The sequence below is a fragment of the Pleurodeles waltl genome, chromosome 12 (genome assembly GCF_031143425.1).
Source record: "Pleurodeles waltl isolate 20211129_DDA chromosome 12, aPleWal1.hap1.20221129, whole genome shotgun sequence".
Classification (NCBI taxonomy): Eukaryota; Metazoa; Chordata; class Amphibia; order Caudata; family Salamandridae; genus Pleurodeles; species Pleurodeles waltl.
This window is the reverse complement of record NC_090451.1, coordinates 83421266-83445762: the sequence shown is the minus strand read 5'-3', so window position 1 is coordinate 83445762 and position 24497 is coordinate 83421266. Positions and strand designations below refer to the sequence as shown.

Sequence of the window (24497 nt, the reverse complement as noted above, 5' to 3'; positions counted from 1 at the left end):
GCACTGCGATACATTACATTTCATTGAGGTAGGCATTTCATGGCTGGATTATGGGCATTCCCGTGCATCCGCCCATGGAATGTGATGCAATTTCAGATTTTCTAAAGGTAATAAACCAGGGATTACACGAAATGGTGTCTACGACAAAAAGGTGTAACAAGGAGAAATAGGTTTACTTCTTCTTATTACTTGGACTTTCTATGTGTGATGCAAAGTGCATCACTCATAGAAAGAGGAAATTGCCCCTAGAACAGCTTTTGTGTACAAAATATGTCCCTTCCTGCGCAAAAACAATCCTGCCTGCCTCTGTGAACTTAGTATGCCCCTATGAGTTCCACAGTTCAGCACAGCCCAACATTTGTGGAATTACCACTTTGTTTTCCAATCTGAGGTGTGGAACTTAGAATGAGGGAATAATTACCTCTTGTGAAATGTCTTAAGGAGAAGTCGAAGGACACAAGTTGGTGGCCACCGCGTTGAGATGCACATGTCAGTTACATGTGAGTCCTCGAATGACATGAGTCACATGAAGGCTTTCCTTCTGAAGAAAGTTGCCTGTTTATTCCTACTGTGTTTGTTTGCATTCTGGATTACATTGCATCTTTTATTTTTAGGAGCTGCAAGATATCACATTGGACATAGATTTGGACCTAGTGTGGAGACTTGCAAATTACGGCGCTTTACTTTGGACTGAAGGGATAGGACTAGCTCACTTTATGGTTTGAATCTCACTTATTAGACAACAGTTTATCTCTTACTGCAGGCTTAACTCTCCATTTAATTACTACAGTTACTACCATATGCAGTAATTACTGCCCCTGGTGGAACAGGTGATTACTGTTTGTGGCATTATCTTCAAAGAAAGGTAAAATGATACTTGTGCTGTGAGATGCTCCTGTGCTTCAGTCTGGATGGATGGTTGTACGCCTACGCGCGTTTTCCAAAGACAGTGTGGTGCCCCACCCACAGATCCCCTCCTGCATTTTTAACTGTGGTACAAAGGAGCGCTTTGTTTCACTGGTACTTGATGTCATATGCTGGTGTGTTGGGTAGCTTGTCTATCTGCTCTTCATTAACCCACAAAAGATCAGTGACAGTGGCCATGGACAAATTAAGGTATGCCTCTCTGGAACTCACGAAGGTGACAGGGCTCAGCTTTCCCCTCTGATTGGCACTCACTTCTAGACTATCCACCTCCTTTTCGCCTCTGTAATTATTTGACCCTGAATGGAGAATCTTAGAGGAATTTGGTAACATTTCCCGAAAGGTCTGGATTTTTCGTGAGCTAGGTTATCTTTGAACCCACTGCTCAGTGCAGTTGTGAAAGAAAATACTTTTTTTATGATCTCAAATCTGTACTTTCTCTTAAATGTATCAATATGTAGTTGCTAAATTTAGTATTTCTTTTCTTTATGGTGTTACTGTACTGACCCTACAGAGCCCAGCCAGGCAATACCAACATCTACTGAAATACCTAACCATGTCCACACATGTACGTTCTGGGCTTAAACCACAGCAGAAAACTTTAGATTCATCCTAGCTTTGCAGTAACTGGTTAATGATGCCAAGAGTACTAATTCTGGCATGCAATGACCAGTCCTGTACATTTTACCCATTATGGGCCTGATTACAACCTTGGCGGATGGGATTACTCTGCCCCAAATGTGACAGATATCCCGTCCGCTGTGTTACAAGGTCCGCAGGATATAATGGAACGTGTAATATGACGGGAGGGATATCTGCCACGTTTGGGATGGAGTAATCCCCTCCGCCATAGTCGCAATCAGGCCCTATATGTTGATGATCATTCTTAAAATTTAACTACCTCTTCATTGAACCAAAAATTGAAATAGAATATAAACTGGACTTACTCGGAGTAGGTGGTTCATTGTAACCTGCAATAAATATAGAGAAGGTTAAAATAAGCATAAATGGGAGCATATCCTATATCATCAAATCACTGAATGATAGAATCCTAAGGTCGGAGCCAAATTCCATGAAGGTGGAAGTTCATGGCGCTGAGGTTTTGGTAACACAATCCTGGACACACAGCTGGTGCTATCTGGGGCCAGATGGAGATGAAGATGCCCAATTCAACTCAAACAGGGCGTAAGGTGGAATGGACCTCCTCTAATATTATAACCATAAATGATGGGATACCTGTACACATCAATCATGGACCTTTCACTGCCCTTTTCCCAATGATCAATATTCAGACATACATGCCTCCTTGATCTATTACAGTCATTGCCTTTCATACACTGCACAAAGCTTTCCCTGGTTTCATATCATTACGCGCAAGTGCTTAGGGTCCTTTTGGGATTTAGCAAGCGCAAAAGATATGGTAACTTCAAACCCACTGTAGCTCATGCTGCTGGTGATATCCATCACCCACTGCCATGCTCTGTGTCATTGTCCTAGTTTTGTTATTCCTATCTCTTCCTCATTCACTATACAATATAATCCTTAAGTGATCTCTGTTGTTACAAGATTACTTACCGTCGACGTAGAGACTGTTCTTGTCCAGCGTGAAATTGCCCAACTTAGTGATGTTGCTGGTCTTTTGTTTGATCTCTTGGTAGATGGTCTCTTTCACAAACTGTGCACCTGTAGCCTCTTTCTTCAGTTTACAGATGGCATTCACCTTGGTCTGGGAGTCATCAGTGCCTTTGCTAATGGACAGAATGGGGTAGGCATTAGTTGCACAGGCAACACAGTGAAGTGGGGCCAAATGGCCACCGGGTTTGATGTACATTTGCAGAAGACATGAAAGGCAGTCAAGTGCTACCGACCATCAGGCTGTACTGACGTAAGATGTCAAGTCATATAAACCTGTATTTGCATCAACTTTGGTGGCCTCTCATCAGTCAATCTCTAGATCACAATCAAGAGAAAATGAAACTTGTCCTTCCCTCCACAATTCACAGTCACATGTGTATTATAAAGAATAACGATGTTCCACCATGCCAGCATCTATCCACTTGTTCTCAAAGTAGACACATACTGTAGGGCATTCCTGAAGGAGGGAGGTCTCCACTGACCTCTGCTGCTCTAGCGCCCCAGCCAATTAATGTTTAAGGCGAAATTAAAAATGGAGAAGACCTCCTTAAGCAAGATCTGAGCTGAAGTCAGTCGCTTTGTATTCATATTTGTGATTCCCAGTTTGGAGTACAGTGCTATGTGACTGCGATCAATCAATCCATAAGTCATCATGGCATCTGTTCCATTTTGTGCTTGCTTAACTTTACCCATTCTCTTCCTTTTTGCAGCCCTCGACTAAACACCCCTCAAACATACTCACTTCTCCTTCTAACCCTGTCACCCATCACCCACCATTAAAGACCCATTCACTGCTGAGACACATTCTACTGGTTCTGTGCTCTCCTCTCTAAACCGGATCCCTACTTTTAGCCACATTCACTGGTTCTCTTCTCACCTGCATGCATTCATCTCTAGCCACCACCCATGCATGTGATTTTTTCCCAACCCAGATCTCAGTCAATTTCCAAGTTCAAGGAGTCTTCCTATCCTACCGTGCACCATTTTGGGGTCAAAGCCCATAGGGTCTGCAAACTGATTGGCAAACAGTGGTCCTCCTGCAGCAGTTGTGCCCAAAGCTGTAGACCCGGCAGTGGGAGAATCATTAGCGGTGACTGTGACCTGGTGGACGTCTCCATTCCCAGGCACATTATAAAGGTTGTGCTAGGACTGCCTGAATGTGTTGAGGGCTGACACATTATCATTGGATTCTACTGATCTTGGTGCTAGTCTTGCCCCATGACCCTTCCAGTAAACACCAGACATGGCTTTTCCTCTTACCTGAATCTGTCTATGCTGCAGCCTTGGAATTTGGCCCCAATACTGCTGTTCTTCAAGACAGAGTCAACCTGGAAAAGGAAGAAAAACACAATGCAATGAAGCGCAGCTCTTTCACCGACTGCTGTACAGTGACTGCCAGGAAGGAGAACAGAAAGTCACAAAAGGTCTGCCTGGCATCCATACTTACTGAGGCAAGAACATTGAGAGCGGTGGTGTTGAAATTTGCTGATGGGGGAGTTGCTGCTAGGTCGGGCGTGTAGGGCAAGTTGGTAATGATGAAGTTTAGAGTGAAGTTTTCGGTCTTAGTACTCTCTACCGGGGCGTTGGTGACAACAACAATGGGCGGCTCCGTGACTGGAATGGAAGAACGATTGAGTTGGTGACAGAGGCCAAAGAGAAGCACCAAGTGCTATATTTCTGTGTCCTTCATTACCTAAGAGACCTCATTCGACGGATCAAATGCCTAATGTAATAGATCTTACAACCTACAAATCAGGGCACTGCAAACCTCAGCCCTTAGGGTTCCTACTTCCCTCCGCCAGCTCTAAAAGAACATTAATTCTGAGAGTACACAGTGGCTGATCCCCAGATCCGAAACTAGTCTGGTGCATCAATGATAATATTTTGTACACTTCAAGACCTGAAAGACTCCAAATAGAGGGAGTTTTTAAATTTTCAGGCAAACACTTTCTCCAGCTTCCACCACATACCTATCTTTCGCAATATCTTTCTTTCCTTGTCAGTTGTTCCAAACTATTACACCTGATCTCTACAACCTGAATTCACACCAAGTTGTTGACGAAAATCACTGAATATAGAATTTTGAATTGTGCAAAATGGCTAAATTAAAATGGCACACCTCTCTGCCAATTATTTATAACTTATGATTCTGATAAGAACGAAACTTGCAAAACCAAGCTAGATCATTAAGGCTGTTTCATTTCACTGGGCTCTGATCCCAGAGGTGCAACACACGAGTCTTTTCTTTCAAGGTCCCCGAGGTTGTCATGTTTCATACATTTAAAAAACACATAGGCCGGTCTTGTCTCCAAAATATCTAAAACATCATAACCATATCAGATAGGCTTATTTCTGAGCTTTAACTGTGGCAATCGACTTCAACCTGTATCACACGTTTGGCTGGTTGGTTAACATGATTTCACCTGGAGGTGTCTTCCAGGTTTGAACACATATTACACATAAAGATCTTTCTTAAAGTTTAGCTACAGGTCCATTGTGCTATAGGTTGTATCAAAGTATAAGATGCACTTACTTGGAGAGGATGGTTCATTGTAACCTGAAATAAATACAAAACTGTTTTAAAAAGTGTCATCAACACACCCTCAATCATCACATCTAATAAATCACAAAATCCTGAGGACTGCGCCAGTGTCCAAAAAGTTAAGGGTCCTCACATGAGAAGAATTAAATCCTGGAGTTCTCAAAGGTGCCCTCTAGAGATCTGGTTTTAAATATATTTTGGTTACAACTGCTCTCCCTAGCAGGGAGTCTAAGGAAGGTCTGAAGAGAAATATGGGGGGCATTTTTCCTGGTCTGGAAAGCTCGATGTTGAGGAGTAAGTAGGTGTACGGCAGGATGTCACAGAGGCCAGGCTATATGCCACATTTTCTGAATAGCCACATAAGGTAAATTTGCATACAATTAATCTTAATGAAACCCATCTACATTATCAATGGCTTGTCTATTAGGGTGGTACACACAGCATCTGCTTCTGACCCTCAAAATGAAATGCCAAGTAGATGAGCTAAGTGCTCCCATCACTTATAATCTCTCTTTTGACTATGCTGGGAGATGTTGACTATTTAAAGCTATTGAATTGGTCCTGCCGATGCACTCTTCATTGATTATTAGAACAAAAAGCATAGCTGACACCTGTTTAATTTTCATTGTCTTCCTTATTCACTCTATAGTAGAATAAGGACATCAGCATTGTTACAGGCTTGCTTACCGTCAACATAGAGACTGCTTTTGTCCAGCGTGAAACCACCAAGTTTGGTGATGTTGCTGGTCTTCTGCTTGATCTCTTGGTAGATGGTCTCTTTGACAAACTGCGTGCCCGTGGCCTCTTTCTTCAGCTTGCAGATGGCATTCACCTTGGTCTGGGAGGCAACAGTGCCTTTACTAAAAGACAAAAAGTGTGGATCAATTCAGATAGGGAGAAGTGAGGCCCCCAGGCACCAAGCCTAATGCCCGTGTGAAGAAATCATGGAATAATGTAATTATCCCTCTGTTTAGAGTTTAAGGATGTGTTAGCTACATCTATTCAGATGTGTTCACCTTACTCTAGGTGTAGTTGACATGAGGCATGAAATCTTCTGATTCAACCCTTTCCCCCCAGTAACCAAACCAGTATGCCGTTGGTTAACAATATCAACAGTGATATCACAGGTTGGTAAGCACTATACAGAGTAAGAGAAGTTCCATTTTCCTGGTGCCCCCCACTACCACGTTTGTGATCTAGAGACTAGGAAGCCCAACTTTCCATCCATTGCCCATTGTCTGGAATGTCTTAGACAGGGAAAATGAAGGACCCCTTCCATCCCCTGCCCGCAGCCCCTTTCCCTTCATGGGCCAAATGCTGGAATGTGTTATTAGGTGGAAGGGAAGCTCTACCTCCCTCAAAAATTCGAAGCCTGTGTTTTTTTATACAGTGGATGGGAAAATCCAAACCCACCCAATGCTCACTGCAATAATATCGAAGAAGCTGTACTCCAAGCAGCAACAAAATCGAAGTTTATCAAACCAGGAAAGTAGAGACCTCACCTCCACAGATGGTCTTCCACATGGTAGAGAAAGAGAGCTAGGTACATGGATGCTTCACTTCATTCTATTAGTCAGTGGTAAGGCTTGCACGAGCCAGAGGTGTCACCTTGATCAAGTGCCCACAAAGAAGAATGTTGGACACATAACCTATCATTACATACAGCATTGAATACTGACTGTAGATGAATGGAAGATATACTTCCAGCCAATAGTCACAGTCAGACATGCATAAACTAGAAGACGGGTAACTGTCTCCCTCTGTGGCCCACAGTAAGGTTTCCATGGTGTAACGTTCCCTGCAGTCTCTTGAAGTGTATAACCTAGAGCGGCGATTGTTAACATTTTGACTTCTGTGGATCCCCACTGCATCATTACATCAATCCGGGGACCCCCACTAGTCATTACTAGAAGGCAGAGGACCCCAGCCAAAACAATGCACAAACAAGAAAAAAACAAATATACACCAAACACAAACTCAAATAATGAAGTATTATGAGCAATTCACAATCAATTATAGAAAGTTTCCACATTTTAAATTGTGCTTCTTTATTTGCAGAATTTATTAATTTAATTGATTTTGATAGTATTTGATTTTGTAAAACAGTTGCTACCCCTCTTCCCCCCTCCCCAAAGTAGACCTCGTGGACCCCCAGGGATCCTAGTACCACCAGAGTTTAAGACCCCCTTATCTACAGGAATCAAACTACCCTGACTTCTCCACTAACCGTACGCATGGGCATCTAACTTATAGGAAGGCACCCTTCTCCTTCAGGCAAATCATTCCCTTAGCATTAAGTGGAAATGTCCCTGGTATGTGATCAAACTGGGTAGTTTAAATTCCATGAATATACCCACAGATTCATCAGTTCCTCTCTATTTACCAGCTTTGGTCACTTATGACCTTCATTGCTTTCCTTGCCCACCTCATCGTCAACACCATCTAACGGCATCTTGGCCACCAACTGCAATCTCTATGAACCAATTGCCTCAAAACCTCTCAACTCTACCAGAACAGAGGATTTCAAAAAGTGGCTTCCATAAAGCCACTTTTTCCCTAAAGACCTTGTATAGGGCTTGTAGTGGAGGACTCATCTGTGTTGACCACGGCAGGGTGGTTGCTGTATACTAGCATGGACACTACTGCTCTCACTTCTCTTGGTTTGATGCTTTCAAGGTGTGCTACAGGACCTAAGCTTCTCAGCTGTTAACTTTGTCCATCTCCTTCAACAGGACATGAGTTCCCTTCTTACCTGAAAGTGTCGATGGTGCATCCCTGGTATTTAGATCCAATGCTGCTGTTCTTCAAGACAGAGTCGATCTAGAAATGAAAAACCTGAATTAAGAAGCAGCTCCTTAATACTAAAGCACGGGTGTGAATGTGATATCGTAAAGAGGGAGATTAAGAGAAGGTCATCCAGTGAATGTCAGTTGTGGGCAGCTGATGGTAAAAGCTACTAACACTTATTTGCTGTTTGGTATCCCTGGCACTGCTCTTGCTGTCCTTGGTCTCAAGCACCAGAAAGAGAGTAGCAGGAGCTTTAAATACTGAATTTGTGTAGTTTATGTACTTGCCCTTGCTTCTCAGAAGAAAACTGGGGGCTATGGAGGCATTTTGATGGGACAAGGATTCAAGCTTGATGTCAACAGGAGTCAAAACGTGTATGATAATATTTCTGCAATACCTGGCATTTTAGTGAATTGACAACCATGGGTCTTCCCTGCCCCATGCTTACCGAGGCGAGCACAGTTGAGGCCGTGGTGTTGAACGCCGCTGATGGAGGAGATGCAGCTAGATCCTCACTGTAGGCGTGGTTGGTAATGGTAAAGTTGAGGGTGAAGGTTTCAGTCGGGGTGCTCTCTGTGGGTGGTTTGGTGATCACTACAACTGGTGGTTCCACTGCTGTAGGAGAAGAGCAAAACAGACCATGAAATTAATCCATCCACTAATCCAATAATCCATTTGTATTTTTACATTTTAAGCAAAAAGCTTTATACTTTTTAAGCTAAAAGCTTTTTACCTTATGACATTAGCCAATTATCCCAATTAGGGTGCCAAAGGGAATTTGCTGTTACATTTGGACTAAAACTTGTGCAAATTTGTCCTGCAATAATTCTGATAGCTAAAATATGAAAATTCTGCACGTAAGAGCCCAAATGTATTAAGGACTTATGTTCTCCTTGTGTGACGCAAACTCTTTGATGGGATTTACAAAGCCACACAAAGGGCTATTTGCCAGATTTACTAAAGGTAGTAAACCAGAGGTTGCACCGAAATGATTCCTACCACGGAGAGGTAAACGAGGAAAAGTACATTTAGTTCTCCTCATAACTTCCACTTTCAATGAGTGATGCATTTGGTAGCATGCCTAGAAAGATGAATTTGCCTCTAAGGGTTACTTATGTGCAGGAAGGTGTCCCTTAATGCAGGCACCCTTGCAGCATGGCAGAAGGGGGTCTTCCCTGCGCTAGGCAACCTCAAGTGCTTCAGTGCAGGTAAAGAGCTGAAGAGTGCCATATCTTAGTAGATGTCCAGCTCTCCTCCATTCACAGGATGCAGTGCTGCAACTTTCCCTGCTGCCCTACATTCCGTGAACTTTTAGTAAATATACTCCTATGAGCTTTGCAGTTCAAAATCAGGCAAAGTGTGTGCAGTTGCCATTTTGGTTTCCAATATGAGATGTAGAACCTGGGATAGGGAGATACTTACCTCTTGTGGGATGCCCGGATAAAAAGCCCAGGAAAATTAGTCAGTGGTCACCACCATGAGATGCCAGGTAGATGTGCGCCTTCAACTAAAATGAATCACATGAGGACTTTCCTTCTGTAGAAGGTTGTCTGTTTATACTTACTGTATTTGTGAGTATGAAGGAGAACATTCATTTTATGCTACACTGTATCTTTTATTTGTAGGAGCTGCGAGGCACCAGATTGGAGCTAGAGTGAAGATTTGCAAATTACAGAGCTTTACTTTGGACAGTTTGAAGCTCACTAAGGAGGCAGCAGTTTATCTCTTACAGTAGGCCTAACTCTCCTTCTTATTACTACAAATATACAACCATATGTCTTAATCGCTGCACCGGATGGAATAGGTGTTTACTGGGCGTGGTATTTCTTCAGAGAAGGGTAAAAGGATACTTGTGCTGTGAGATACACCTGTGCTTCAGTCTGAATTGATAGCTGCACGCTTACATGTGTTTTCAAAGACAGTGTGGTGCCTGGCCCACAGTTCCACTCCTGCATTTTCCACTGTGGTACAAAAGCGTGCTTTGTCTCACTGATGCTTGATGCCATCTGCTGGTGTATTGTTCAGCTTGTTTATCCGCTCTTTGGGAATCCACATAGGATTAGTGATATTGGCCACAGGCAAATAAAGGTATGAATCTCTGGGTTGCATTTAGAGGTGATAGGGCTCAGATTTCTCCTTTGAGTGGCCCTTCGTTCTAGACTATCCAACTTCCTTTGTCGTCTGTAATTACTCAACCCTGAACCAAGAACCTGTAGAAAAACTAGATGCTAGGCACCAGGTATAACAGTCCACATGGCTTTGCCTATACGACCTTGAGGAATTTGCTGACATTTCCGGAAACATTTCCTGTTCTTGACCAACTGTGGGTTAATACCCATAGATCTTTACAATGTACCAGGATCTGAGCAAAATCAGAAAAACCCCATTTCTTGTTTCAGACAGAAAAATAAGAGATGAATCGAACCGACCACATAGATTAGCAGGAAGGTTTCTTGCAGAGGTCCCAAAGGGATGTAGAAGTTCAGAATTGAAACTGGTGGACCAGCTAGAAGTCTTCGGGACACTTCCTAGATCTCCAGGGCAGCTTCAGGATTGATATGGAGATGGTCGTGTGAAGCATACCATGGACCCCAGTCATTAATTGGCACTACATGGTCAAATCAGCATCATTTTGCTACAATTATGAATTGTTCGTTGCTCTTCTGCCTAAACACTCTACATGAGGTCAAACCTCATGTACAAAACTCATGCAAGATACTGGCAGTAGACTTGTTCATGAAAAAGCGGCAGTAGCTCACATCAGTTTCATAGTTCCCGCAAGGTATTTTCTACTCGAACCAGATGAAAACACTTCTGAGAGTAAATCATTATAATTGGAGTAAAAAGGCATTCATTTAAAAAAAAGTAAAGAATATTCGATTTTTGGACTCATTTTCTCTAATTTCTGATTCTGGAATGAACGTTTTCCCAATAACAGGTAGGCACATCTGCCTTTTTCATGAGCTCTGTTTTCTTTGAACCTATAGGTCAGTCCAGTTGTGCAAGAACAAACTGTTCTTTTAAGATCCCTAAATCTGTACTCTCTCTTAAAAATATCAGGAGGTAGTTGCTACCCTCGTTTCACTATGGTGTGACTGTACTGACTTTACAAAGTATGACCAGACAATAGCAGGATCTACAGAATGCTAGGTAGAAACCATGTCCACACAGCTCCCTTCTGGCCTTAAACCACAGCAGAAGACTTCAATCACAACCTAGCTTTGCCATACCAGGTTAATTGTGCCAAGAGTACTAATTCTGGCGTCAAATGACCAGTCCAGAACATATTTCTCATTATATGTCGATGATGATTCTTAAAGTTTAGCTACTCCTTCATTGCAACTACAATTGAAATAGAATATGAACTGGACTTACTTGGAGTGGGTGGTTCATTGTAACCTGCAATAAATATAGAGGAAGTTAAAATAAGCATACGTAGGAGAATATCTTATATCATAAAATCACTGGATAATAGAATCCTGGGGTCTGAGCCATTGTCTTTGGATGTGGAAGTTCATGGCTCTGAGTCATTGATAACACAATCCTGGACACTCTTGCTGCCTGGTGCTGTGTGAAACCTGATGGAGGTGTCCAATTCAAGTCAAACGGGGCCAGGTCCTTGCCACATTTTCTGAATATCCATTATCTACATAAGATAGATGTCCATACAAAGAATCTAAATAGAACTTGTTTGCATTGTCAAGGGCTTTCCTAAAATGTTGCATTGATCCTGACCTCCTGGACCATTCTGAATGCTATTGGTTTGGGGGAAGGTGGAGCGGGACTCCTTTAATGTTATAATCAATAATGATGGGACACCTACACACATCAATCACAGTCCTTTCACTGCCCCTTTCCCAATGATCAATATTCAGACATACATGCCTCTGTGATCCATTACACTCATTGCCTCTCTTACACAGGCACAAACCTTTCCCTTCTTTCATGTCATTATGCAAGAGCCTAGGGTCCTATTGGGATTCAGAAAGCACAAAAGATATGGGCCCTCATTACAACCCTGGCCATCGATGTTAATACCGCCAACAGGCCAGCGGTAAAAAAATGGGATTTTGTCCCTGGCAGTAACCGCCATCAACGAACGCCACTTTAACATACCGACCGCCAGGGTGGTAACGCCTGCTGGGCTGGAGACTTCGGTCACCACCACCCACGCATGCACACATACATACCCACACACCGCAACACACACCAACATACCTTGTTACACACATGCATTCACAACACACAACACTCACAATCACTCATTCACGCACGCATTCAGCGCGACTCACACACGCATGCATGCATTCCAAAACATACACCCCCCCAACATACACACACCATCCCCCAACCCCCTCTCCTGTCGGAGAACCTAACTTACCTACTTGCAGGGGGTCCTCCGGCTGGAGACGGTTTGCAGCGCTGCTGTCAGCAGCAGCGTCTGCCAGCAAAACACCTCCAGGCCGTATCATTGGTCATGATATGGTTGGCGGTGTTTTGCTGGCGTGGCAGTGCTGCTGTCAGCAGCGCCGCCTTACCACCGGCTGCCGCCTTGACCATCGGCGGTGTTCCGCCAGCATTCTGGTGGTATACCGTCGGCGGTCATGATACACATAGATCGCTGGTAGCCACGCAGCAGTATGTTGGCGGCCGTCGCCATGGCGGGTGGCGGTAATTACCGCCAATGTTATAATGAGGTCCATGGTAACTTCATGCCCACTGCAGCTCATGCTGCTGGTGATATCCATTACCAAGTGCCATGTTCCATGTCATTGTCATAGTTTTGCTATCCCTATATCTCCCTCATTCACTATTCAATATAGTCCATAAAGTATCTGTGTTTTTACAAGATTGCTTACCATCAACATAGAGACTGTTCTTGTCCAGTGTGAAATTGCCCAACTTGGTGATGTTGCTGGTCTTTTGTTTGATCTCTTGGTAGATAGTCTCCTTGACAAACTGCGCGCCTGTAGCCTCTTTCTTCAGTTTACAGACGGCGTTCACCTTGGTCTGGGAGTCTTCAGTGCCTTTGCTAAGGAACAGAATGGGGAAGGCATAAGTTGGCAAATGGCCACCAGGTTTGATGTTCAGTTGAAGACAAGAAAGACGGTTAAGTGCTACGGCCGTCAGATGGAATCCAGCCATACAAATTTGAACTTGCATCAGGTTCTTTCAAGTTTCGCGGTCCCTCATTAATCAAGGTCTAGACAGCAAACAGGAGGAAATGAAACTTCTCCTTCCCTTCAAAATTAACACTCACATGTGTATTATATACAATAAGGAAATTTCACTGTGCCATCATCTACTCACTTGTTTTCAAAGTTGAGCAGATAGGGCACATAGTATTGCTATTTCTTGATAGAGTGACGCCTCCACTGCCCACTGCTGCTCTCCTGCTCCAGCCAATTAATATTAAAAATTAAGAAGAACTTCTTTAGACAAGACCTATGCTTAAGTCACTGTTCTATTATTAGAATTGTGATTCCATGTTTGGTGTACAGCTCCATATGACTGAGATCAATCAATCACTAAATCACTGTAGCACCTGTTCCATTTTGAGCTTGCTTACTTTTACCCATCACCCTCAAATGGACTCACCTCACGTTCTAGTCCTGTCACCCATCACCCAATTTCTATCGACCCATTCACTGCTGAGCCACATTCTACATGTTCTCCGCTCTCTTCTATTAACTGGATCCCCACTTCTAGCCACATTCAGTTATTCTTCCCTCACCTGCATGCAGTCATTTCTACTGACCACCCACGCATGGGATTGTTTCCCAGCCCAAGTCTCAGTAAATTTCCAAGTTCAAAGAGTCTTCCTATCCCACCAGGCACCATTTTGGGGTCAAACCCTATAGCATCTGTAAACTGATTAGCAAACAGTGGTCCTCCTGCAGCAGTTGTGCCCCAAGTTGTAGACCCAGCAGTGGGACAATCACTAGCATTGACTGTGGCCTGGTGGACGTCTCCATTCCCAGGCACATTATAAAGGTTGTGCTAGGACTGCCTGAATGTGTTGAGGGCTGACACATTATCAGTGGATTCTACTGATCTTGGTGCTAGTCTTGCCCCATGACCCTTCCAGGAAACATCAGACATGGCTTTTCCTCTTACCTGAATCTGTCTATGCTGCAGCCTTGGAATTTGGCCCCAATGTTGCTGTTCTTCAAGACAGAGTCAATCTGGAAAAGGAAGAAAAACACAATGCAATGAAGCGCAGCTCTTTCACAGACTGCTGTACAATGACTGCCAGGAAGGAGAACAGAAAGTCACAAAAGGTCTGCCTGGCATCCATACTTACTGAGGCAAGAACATTGAGAGCGGTGGTGTTGAAATTTGCTGATGGGGGAGTTGCTGCTAGGTCGGGCGTGTAGGGCAGGTTGGTAATGATGAAGTTGAGAGTGAAGTTTTCAGTCTCAGTACTCTCTACCGGGGCGCTGGTGACAACAACAATGGGCGGCTCCGTGACTGGAATGGAAGAACGATTGAGTTGGTGACAGAGGCCAAAGAGAAGCACCAAGTGCTATATTTCTGTGTCCTTCATTACCTAAGAGACCTCATTCGACGCATCAAATGCCTAATGTAATAGATCTTACAACCTACAAATCAGGGCACTGCAAACCTCAGCTCTTAGGGTTCCTACTTTCCTCCACCAGCTGTAAAAGAGCATAAATTCTGAGAGTACACAGTGGCTGATCCCCAGATCCGAAACTAGTCTGGTGCATCAATGATAATATTTTGTACACTTCATGACCTGAAAGACTCCAAATAGAGGGAGTTTTTTAATTTTCAGGCAAACACTTTCTCCAGCTTCCACCACATACCTATCTTTCGCAATATCTTTCTTTCCTTGTCAGTTGTTCCAAACTATTACACCTGATCTCTACAACCTGAATTCACACCAAGTTGTTAACGAAAATCACTGAATATAGAATTTTGAATTGTGCAAAATGGCAAAATTAAAATGGCACACCTCTCTGCCAATTATTTATAACTTATGATTCTGATTAGAACGAAACTTGCAAACTCAAGCTAGATCATTAAGGCTGTTTCATTTCACTGGGCTCTGACCCCAGAGGTGCTACACACAAGTCTTTTCTTTCAAGGTCCCGGAGGTTGTCATGTTTATAAAAAACACATAGGCCGGTCTTGTCTCCAAAATATCTAAAACATTCTAACCGGATCAGATAGGCTTAATTCTGTGCTTTAACTGTGTCAATCGACTTCAGTCTATATCACACGTTTGGCTGGCTGGTTAACACCTGGAGGTGTCTTCCAGGTTTGAACACATATTACACATAGAGATCTTTCTTAAAGTTTAGCAACAGGTTCATTGCGTTACAGGTTTTATCATAGTATAAAATGTACTTACTTGCAGAGGATGGTTCATTGTAACCTGAAATAAAGACAGAGCTGTTTTAAAAAGTGTCATCAACACACCCTCAATCATCACATCTAATGAATCACAGAATCCTGAGGACTGGGCCAGTGTACAAAAAGGTAAGGGTCATCACATCAGAAAAATTAAATCCTGGAGTTCTCAAAGGTGCCCTCTAGAGATCTGGTTTTAAATATATTTTGGTTACAACTGGTTTCCCTAGCAGGGAGTCTAAGGCAGGTCTGAAGAGAAATATGGGGGCATTTTTCCTGGTCTGGAAAGCTTGATGTTGAGAAGTAGGTAAGTGTACGGCAGGATGTCACAGAGGCCATAGCTCTATGCCACATTTTCTGAATAGCCACATAAGGTAAATTTGCATACAATGAATCTTAATGAAACCCATCTACCTTACCAATGGCTAGTCTAATAACGTGGTACACATAGCATATGCTTCTGACCCTCAAAATGAAATGCCAAGTAGATGACCTAAGTGCTCCCATCACTCATAATCTCTCTTTTGACTATGCTGGGAGATGTTGACTATTTAAAGCTATTGAATTGGTCCTGGAAATTGCACCCTTCATTGATTATTAGAACAAAAAGTATAGCTGACAGCTGTTTAATTTTCATAGTCTTCCTTATTCACTCTATAGTAGAATCAGGACAACATTAGCATTGTTACAGGCTTGCTTACCGTCAACGTAGAGACTGCTTTTGTCCAGTGTGAAGTCACCAAGTTTGGTGATGTTGCTGGTCTTCTGCTTGATCTCTTGGTAGATGGTCTCTTTGACAAACTGCGTGCCCGTGGCCTCTTTCTTCAGTTTGCAGATGGCATTCACCTTGGTCTGGGAGGCAACAGTGCCTTTACTAAAAGACAAAAAGTGTGGAGCATTAGATCAATGGAGATAGGGACAAGTGAGGCCCCCAGGCACCAAGTCTAATGCCCATGTGAAGAAATCATGGAATAATGTAATTATTCTTCCGTCTAGAGTTTAAGGATGTGTTAGCTACATCTATTCAGATGCGTTCACCTTACTCTAGGTGTAGTTGACATGAGGCATGAAATCTTCTGATTCAACCCTTTCCCAGTAACCAAACCAGTATGCCGTTGGTTAACAATATCAACAGTGATGTCACAGGTTGGTAAGCACTATACAGAGTAAGAGAAGTTCCATTTTCCTGGTGCCCCCCACTACCACATTTGTGATCTAGAGACTAGGAAGCCCAACTTTCCATCCATTGCCCACTGTCTGGAATGTCTTAGACAGGGAAAATGAAGGACCCTTTCCCTCCCCTGCCCGAAGCCGGGCATCTCTTACATGAAGGTAGTGAAAGCCCCTTTCCCTCCATGGGTCAAATGCTGACATGTGTTATTAGATGGAAGGGAAGCTCTACCTCCCTCAAGAATTGAAAGCCTGGGATTTTTCATACAGAGGATGGTAAAATCCAAACTCACCCAATGCTCAATGCAATAATATTGAAAAAGCTGTACTCCAAGCAGCAACAACATCAAAGTTTATAGAACCAGGAAAGTGGAGACCTCATCTCCACAGATGGTACTCCACGAAGTAGCGAAAGAAAAGTAGACTTATACTCCACCCACAGTGGGTACATGGATGTTTCATTTCAATCTATTAGTCAGTGGTAAGGCTTGCATGAGCCAAAGAAGTGTCACCTTGATCAAGTTCCCACAAAAGAAGAATGTTGGATACATAACCTATCATTACATACAGCATTGAATACTGACTGTAGATGAATGGAAGATATACCTCCAGCCAATAGTCACAGTCAGACATACATAAACTAGAAGACGGGTAACTGTGTCTCCCTCTGTGGCCCACAGTAAGGTTTCCAAGATGTAGAGTTCCCTGCAGTCTCCTGAAGTGTATAACCTAGAGCGGCGATTGTTAACATTTTGACTTCTGTGGATCCCCACTGCATCATTACATAAATCTGGGGACTCCCACTAGTCATTACTAGAAGGCAGAGGACCCCAGCCAAAACAATACACAAACAAACAAAAAACAAATATACACCAAACACATACTCAAATAATGAATTATTATGAGTAATTTGCAATCAATTATAGAAAGTTTCAAAATTTTAAATCGTGCTTCTTGATTTGCAGCATTTATTAGTTTAATTGATTTTGATAGTATTTGATTTTGTAAAACAGTTGCTACTCCACTTCCCCCGCCCCCCAAAGTAGACCTCGTGGACCCCCAGGGATCCTAGTACCACCAGAGTTTAAGACCCACTAATCTAGAGGAATCAAACTACCCCGACTTCTCCACTAACCGTACGAATGGGCATCTAACTTATAGGAAGGCACCCTTCTTCTTCAGGCAAATCATTCCCTTAGCATTAAGTGGAAATGTCCCCGGTATGTGATCGAACTGGGTAATTTAAATTCAATGAATTTACCCACAGATTCATCAGTTCCTCTCTATTTGCCAGCTTTGGTCACTTATGACCTTCATTGCTTTCCTTGCCCACCTCATCGTCAACACCATCTAACGGCATCTTGGCCACCTACCGCAATCTCTATGAACCAATTGCCTCAAAACCTCTCAACTCTACCAGAACAGAGGATTTCAAAAAGTGGCTTTCCTAAAGCCACTTTTTCCCGAAAGACCCTGTATAGGACTTGTAGTGGAGGACTCATCTGTGTTGACCACGCCAGGGTGGTTGCTGTATACTAACATGGACACTACTTCTCTCACTTCTCTTGGTTTGATGCTTTCAAGTTGTGCTACAGGACCTAAGCCTCTCAGCTGTTAACTTTGTCCATCTCCTTCAACAGGACATGAGTTCCCTTCTTACCTGAAAGTGTCGATGGTGCATCCCTGGTATTTAGATCCAATGCTGCTGCTCTTCAAGACAGAGTCGATCTAGAAATGAAAAACCTGAATTAAGAAGCAGCTCCTTAATACTAAAGCACGGGTGTGAATGTGATATCGTAAAGAGGGAGATTAAGAGAAGGTCATCCAGTGAATGTCAGTTGTGGGCAGCTGATGGTAAAAGCTACTAACACTTATTTGCTGTTTGGTATCCCTGGCACTGCTCTTGCTGTCCTTGGTCTCAAGCACCAGAAAGAGAGGAGCAGGAGCTTTAAATACTGAATTTGTGTAGTTTATGTACTTGCCCTTGCTTCTCAGAAGACAACTGGGGGCATTTTGGTGGGACATGGATTCAACCTTGATGTCAACAGGAGTCAAAACGTGTATGATAATATTTCTGCGATCCCCAGCATTTTAATGGATTGACATCCATGGGTCTTCTCTGCCCCATGCTTACCGAGGTGAGCACAGTTGAGGCCGTGGTGTTGAACGCCGCTGATGGAGGAGATGCAGCCAGATCCTCACTGTAGGCATGGTTGGTAATGGTAAAGTTGAGGGTGAAGGTTTCAGTCGGTGTGCTCTCTGTGGGTTGTTTGGTGATCACTACAACTGGGGGTTCCACTGCTGTAGGAAAATAGCAAAACAGCCCATGAAATTAATCCATCCACAATCCAATAATCCATTTGTATTTTTACATTTTAAGCAAAAAGCTTTTTACGTTTTAAGCAAAAAGCTCTCTACCTTATGACATTAGCCAATTATCCCAATTAGGGTGCCAAAGGGGATTTGCTGTTACATTTGGACTAAAACTTGTGCAAATTTGTCCTGTAATAATTCTGATAGAAAATATGGAAACTCTGCACATAAGGCCCAAATTTATTAAGGGCTTATGTTCTCCTTGTGTGACGCGAGCCCTTTGATGGGATTTACAAAGCCACACAAAGGGCTATTTGCCAGATTTACTAAAGGTAGTAAACCAGAGGTTGCACCTAAATGGTTCCTACAACAGAGAGGTAAACAAGAAAAAATACATTTAGTTCTCCTTATAAATTCCACTGTCAATGCGTGATGCATTTGGTAGCATGCCTAGAAAGATGAATTTGCCTCTAAGGATTACTTATGTGCAGGAAGGTGTCCCTTAATGCAGGCACCCTTGCAGCATGGCAGAAGGGTGCCTTCCCTGCGCTAGGCAACCTCAAGTGCACCAGTGCAGCTAAAGAGCTGAAGAGTGTCATATCTTAGTTGATATGGTGCTGTCCAGCTGTCCTCCATTCACAGGATGCAGTGCTGCAACTTTCCTTGCTGCCCTACATTCCGTGAACGTTTAGTAAATATGCTCCTATGAGCTTTGCAGTTCATAACCAGGCAAAATGTGCGCCACTTTGTTTTACAATATGAGATGTGGAACCTGGAACAGGGAGATACTTACCTCTTGTGGAATGCCTGTAATTACTCAACCCTGAACCAAGAACCTGTAGAAAAACTAGATGCTAGGCACCAGGTATAACAGCCCACATGGCTTTGCCTATACGACCTTGGGGAATTTGCTAACATTTCCGGAAACATTTCCTGTTCTTGACCAACTGTGGGTTAATGCCCATAGATATTTACAATGTACCAGGATCTGAGCAAAATCAGAAAATCCCCATTTCTTGTTTCAGACAGAAAAATAAGAGATGAATCGAACCGACCACATAGATTAGCAGGAAGGTTTCTTGCAGAGGTCCCAAAGGGATGTAGAAGTTCAGAATTGGAACTGGTGGACCAGCTAGAAGTCTTCAGGACACTTCCTAGATCTCCAGGGCAGCTTCAGGATTGATATGGAGGTGGTCGTGTGAAGCATACAATGGACCCAAGTCTTTAATTGGCTCTACATGGTCAATACAGCATCATTTTGCTACAATTATGAATTGTTAGCTGCTCCTCTGCCTAAACACTCTAAATGAGGTCAAATCTCATGTACAAAACTCATGCAAGATACTGGCAGTAGACTTGTTCATGAAAAAGCGGCAGTAGCTCACAACAGTTTCATAGTTCCCGCAAGGTATTTTTTACTCGAACCAGATGAAAACACTTCTGAGAGTAAATCATTGTAATTGGAGTAAAAAGGCATTCATTTAAGAAAAGTAAAGAATATTCGATTTTTGGACTCATTTTCCCTAATTTCTGATTCTGGAATGAACGTTTTCCCAATAACAGGTAGGCATATCTGCCTTTTTCATGAGCTCTGTTTTCTTTGAACCTATAGGTCAGTCCAGTTGTGCAAGAAAAAAATGTTCTTTTAAGGTCCCTATATCTGTACTCTCTCTTAAAAATATCAGAAGGTAGTTGCTACCCTCTTTTCACTATGGTGTTATTGTACTGAGTTTACAAATGATGACCAGACAATAGCAGGATCTACAGAATGCTAGGTAGAAACCATGTCCACACAGCTCCTTTCTGGCCTTAAACCACAGCAGAAGACTTCAATCACAACCTAGCTTTGCCATACCAGGTTAATTGTGCCAAGAGTACTAATTCTGGCGTGCAATGACCAGTCCTGAACATATTTCTCATTATATGTCGATGATGATTCTTAAAGTTTAGCTATTGCTTCATTGCACCAAAAATTGAAATAGAATATAAACTGGACTTACTTGGAGTGGGTGGTTCATTGTAACCTGCAATAAATATAGAGGAAGTTAAAATAAGCATACATAGGAGCATATCTTATATCATAAAATCACTGGATAATAGAATCCTGAGGTCTGAGCCACTGTCCTTGGATGTGGAAGTTCATGGCTCTGAGTCTTTGATAACACAATCCTGGACACTCTTGCTGCCTGGTGCTGTGTGAAACCTGATGGAGGTGTCCAATTCAAGTCAAACGGGGCCAGGTCCTTGCCACATATCCATGAATATCCATTATCTACATAAGATAGATATCCATACAATGTATCTGAATAGAACTTGTTTGCATTGTCAAGGGCTATCCTAAAATGTTGCATTGATCCTGACCTCCTGGACCATTATGAATGCTATTGGTTTGGGGGAAGGTGGAGCGGGACTCCTTTAATGTTATAATCAATAATGATGGGGCACCTACACACATAAATCACAGTCCTTTCACTGCCCCTTTCCCAATGATCGATATTCAGACATACATGCCTCTGTAATCCATTACACTCATTGCCTCTCTTACACAGGCACAAACCTTTCCCTTCTTTCATGTCATTATGCAAGTGCTTAGGGTCCTATTGGGATTCAGACAGCACAAAAGATATGGGCCCTCATTTCAACCCTGGCCGTCGATGTTAAAGCGGCGTTAATACCGCCAACAGGCCAGCTGTAAAAAAAAATGGGATTTTGTCCCTGGCAGTAAAAGCCATCAAAGACCGCCACTTTAACATACCGACCGCCAGGGTGGTAACGGCTGCTGGGCTGGAGACTTCGGTCACCACCACCCACGCATGCACACATACATACCCACACACCGCAACACACACCAACATACCTTGTTACACACATGCATTCACAACACACAACACTCACAATCACTCATTCATGCACGCATTCAGCGCGACTCACACACGCATGCATGCATTCCAAAACATACACCTCCCCAACATACACACACCAACCCCCAACCCCCTCTCCTGTCGGAGAACCTGACTTACCTACTTGCAGGGGGTCCTCCTGCTGGAGACGGTTCGCAGCGCTGCTGTCAGCAGCAGCGTCTGCCAGCAAAACACCTCCAGGCTGTATCATTGGTCATGATATGGTTGGCGGTGTTTTGCTGGCGTGTCGGTGCTGCTGTCAGCAGCGCCGCCTTACCACCGGCTGCCGCCATGACCATCGGCGGTGTTCCGCCAGCATTCTGGTGGTATACCGTCGGTGGTCAAGATACACATAGATGGCTGGTAGCCACGGCAGCGTTATGTTGGCGGCTGTCGCCATGGCGGTTGGCGGTAGTTACCGCCAATGTTGTAATGAGGTCCATGGTAACTTCAAGCCCACTGCAGCTCATGCTGCTGGTGATATCCATCACCAAGTGCCATGTTCCATGTCATTGTCATAGTTTTGCTATCCCTATATCTCCCTCATTCACTATACAATATAGTCCATAAAGTATCTGTGTTTTTACAAGATTGCTTACCATCAACATAGAGACTGTTCTTGTCCAGTGTGAAATTGCCCAACTTGGTGATGTTGCTGGTCTTTTGTTTGATCTCTTGGTAGATAGTCTCCTTGACAAACTGCGCGCCTGTAGCCTCTTTCTTCAGTTTACAGACGGCGTTCACCTTGGTCTGGGAGTCTTCAGTACCTTTGCTAAGGGACAGAGTGGGGAAGGCATAAGTTGCCAAATGGCCACCAGGTTTGATGTTCAGTTGAAGACAAGAAAGACGGTTAAGTGCTACGGCCATCAGATGGAATCCAGCCATACAAATTTGAACTTGCATCAGGTTCTTTCAAGTTTCGCGTTCCCTCATTAATCAAGGTCTAGACAGCAAACAGGAGGAAATGAAACTTCTCCTTCCCTTGAAAATTAACACTCACATGTGTATTATATACAATAAGGAAATTTCACTGTGCCATCATCTACCCACTTGTTTTCAAAGTTGAGCAGATAGGGCACATAGTATTGCTATCTCTTGAGAGAGTGACGCCTCCACTGCCCACTGCTGCTCTCCTGCTCCAGCCAATTAATATTAAAAATTAAGAAGAACTTCTTTAGACAAGACCTATGCTTAAGTCACTGTTCTATTGTTAGAATTGTGATTCCATGTTTGGTGTACAGCTTTATATGACTGAGATCAATCAATCACTAAATCACCATAGCACCTGTTCCATTTTGAGCATGCTTACTTTTCCCCATCACCCTCAAATGGACTCACCTCACGTTCTAGTCCTGTCACCCATCACCCAATTTTATCGACCCATTCACTGCTGAGCCACATTCTACATGTTCTCCGCTCTCTTCTATTAACTGGATCCCCACTTCTAGCCACATTCAGTTATTCTTCCCTCACCTGCATGCAGTCATTTCTACTGACCACCCATGCATGTGATTGTTTTCCCAGCCCAAGTCTCAGTCAATTTCCAAGTTCAAGGAGTCTTCCTATTCTACCAGGCACCATTTTGGGGTCAAACCCTATAGCATCTGTAAACTGATTAGCAAACAGTGGTCCTCCTGCAGCAGTTGTGCCCCAAGTTGTAGACCCGGCAGTGGGACAATCACTAGCAGTGACTGTGGCCTGGTGGACGCCTCCATTCCCAGGCACATTATAAAGGTTGTGCTAGGACTGCCTGAATGTGTTGAGGGCTGACACATTATCAGTGGATTCTACTGATCTTGGTGCTAGTCTTGCCCCATGACCCTTCCAGTAAACATCAGACATGGCTTTTCCTCTTACCTGAATCTGTCTATGTTGCAGCCTTGGAATTTGGCCCCAATGTTGCTGTTCTTCAAGACAGGGTCAATCTGTTAATGAAGGAGAAAAGGGTGGATTGATCAGGCAGCTCCTGTAAAGGGGTTTAGTTGGGGGGTAACTGTTCAAGAAGAGCAAGAAAGGTGCAAGGGTTTTGTCCGGCATCCATACTCACCAAAGCAAGCACACTGGCAGCAGTTGTGTTGAAATTCGCTGATGGGGGAGTTGCTCCTAGGTCGGCCGTGTAAGACAGGTTGGTAATAGTGAAGTTTAGAGTGAAAGTTTCAGTCCTAGTGCTTTCTACAGGGGCGTTGGTAACAACAACAATGGGCGGCTCCACAGCTGGAATGACAGAAGGATTCAGATGGTGACAAAAGCAAAAGAACTTGAACAATTTCAGCTGTTTGGAAAAATATTTGACCAATAGACCTAATTTAAAGCATCATGTCTGGCCGACCAGACGTACAGTCTACGTTTTGATAACCTTCTATTCAAGGCACTGAAAACCTCAGTTCACCCTTAATGATTCATCTCTGCTTCTCACAACACCTCCCTCTGCCATGGAGACTCCTCTGAAGGTTCTATAACCTTCCTCAGCACCAACTCTGTTTAGTGCAGCTGCCACGCAAAGTTTTAAATCAAACTCCCAAAGCCAGAGTGCACGGGTCAGTATTTCTTCCTTTTGTGGAACTCCTGACTCTTTCTGGTATTATCAAGCAGGACAAAAATACATCAGAATGTCAGCAGTATGTAGGGGAGATGGTCTGAGGAACTTAGACTTACCTCTTTATAACCCTAGGACCATCCGTCTAAGGTTTGCAATGGCTCTGCAAGACAAGGCTCCTCCAGACAAAACATGGGGTCAGATGTATCAAAGGGTTTTACCCATTTCTATAGGAAAAAGCTTTAGTACATACAGGCCATGATGTTTCCATAGCAGACATGTACAAACCACCAATATGAGACACGGTAATCCCTGT

The 24497-nt window shown here is 43.4% G+C and overlaps 1 protein-coding gene across 4 annotated transcripts in view; it reads right to left on the bottom strand.

The window, feature by feature from the left end:
• The window catches only part of LOC138268224 (pneumococcal serine-rich repeat protein-like), a 179716-nt gene that overhangs the window by 18696 nt on the left and 136523 nt on the right, over positions 1-24497 (bottom strand). For all 4 annotated transcript variants that reach the window (XM_069217676.1, XM_069217677.1, XM_069217678.1 and 1 more), the window contains 20 exons: positions 23693-23859; positions 23503-23570; positions 22245-22417; positions 20746-20769; positions 18567-18733; positions 18093-18160; positions 15964-16136; positions 15264-15287; positions 14193-14359; positions 14006-14073; positions 12748-12920; positions 11264-11287; positions 8337-8503; positions 7854-7921; positions 5789-5961; positions 5093-5116; positions 4007-4173; positions 3820-3887; positions 2500-2672; positions 1872-1895 (listed from right to left, as the gene is read on the bottom strand). In XM_069217676.1, the coding sequence (XP_069073777.1) occupies positions 1872-1895; positions 2500-2672; positions 3820-3887; positions 4007-4173; positions 5093-5116; positions 5789-5961; positions 7854-7921; positions 8337-8503; positions 11264-11287; positions 12748-12920; positions 14006-14073; positions 14193-14359; positions 15264-15287; positions 15964-16136; positions 18093-18160; positions 18567-18733; positions 20746-20769; positions 22245-22417; positions 23503-23570; positions 23693-23859 (2160 nt within the window). The remainder of the gene's footprint in view (positions 1-1871; positions 1896-2499; positions 2673-3819; positions 3888-4006; positions 4174-5092; positions 5117-5788; positions 5962-7853; positions 7922-8336; positions 8504-11263; positions 11288-12747; positions 12921-14005; positions 14074-14192; positions 14360-15263; positions 15288-15963; positions 16137-18092; positions 18161-18566; positions 18734-20745; positions 20770-22244; positions 22418-23502; positions 23571-23692; positions 23860-24497) is intronic.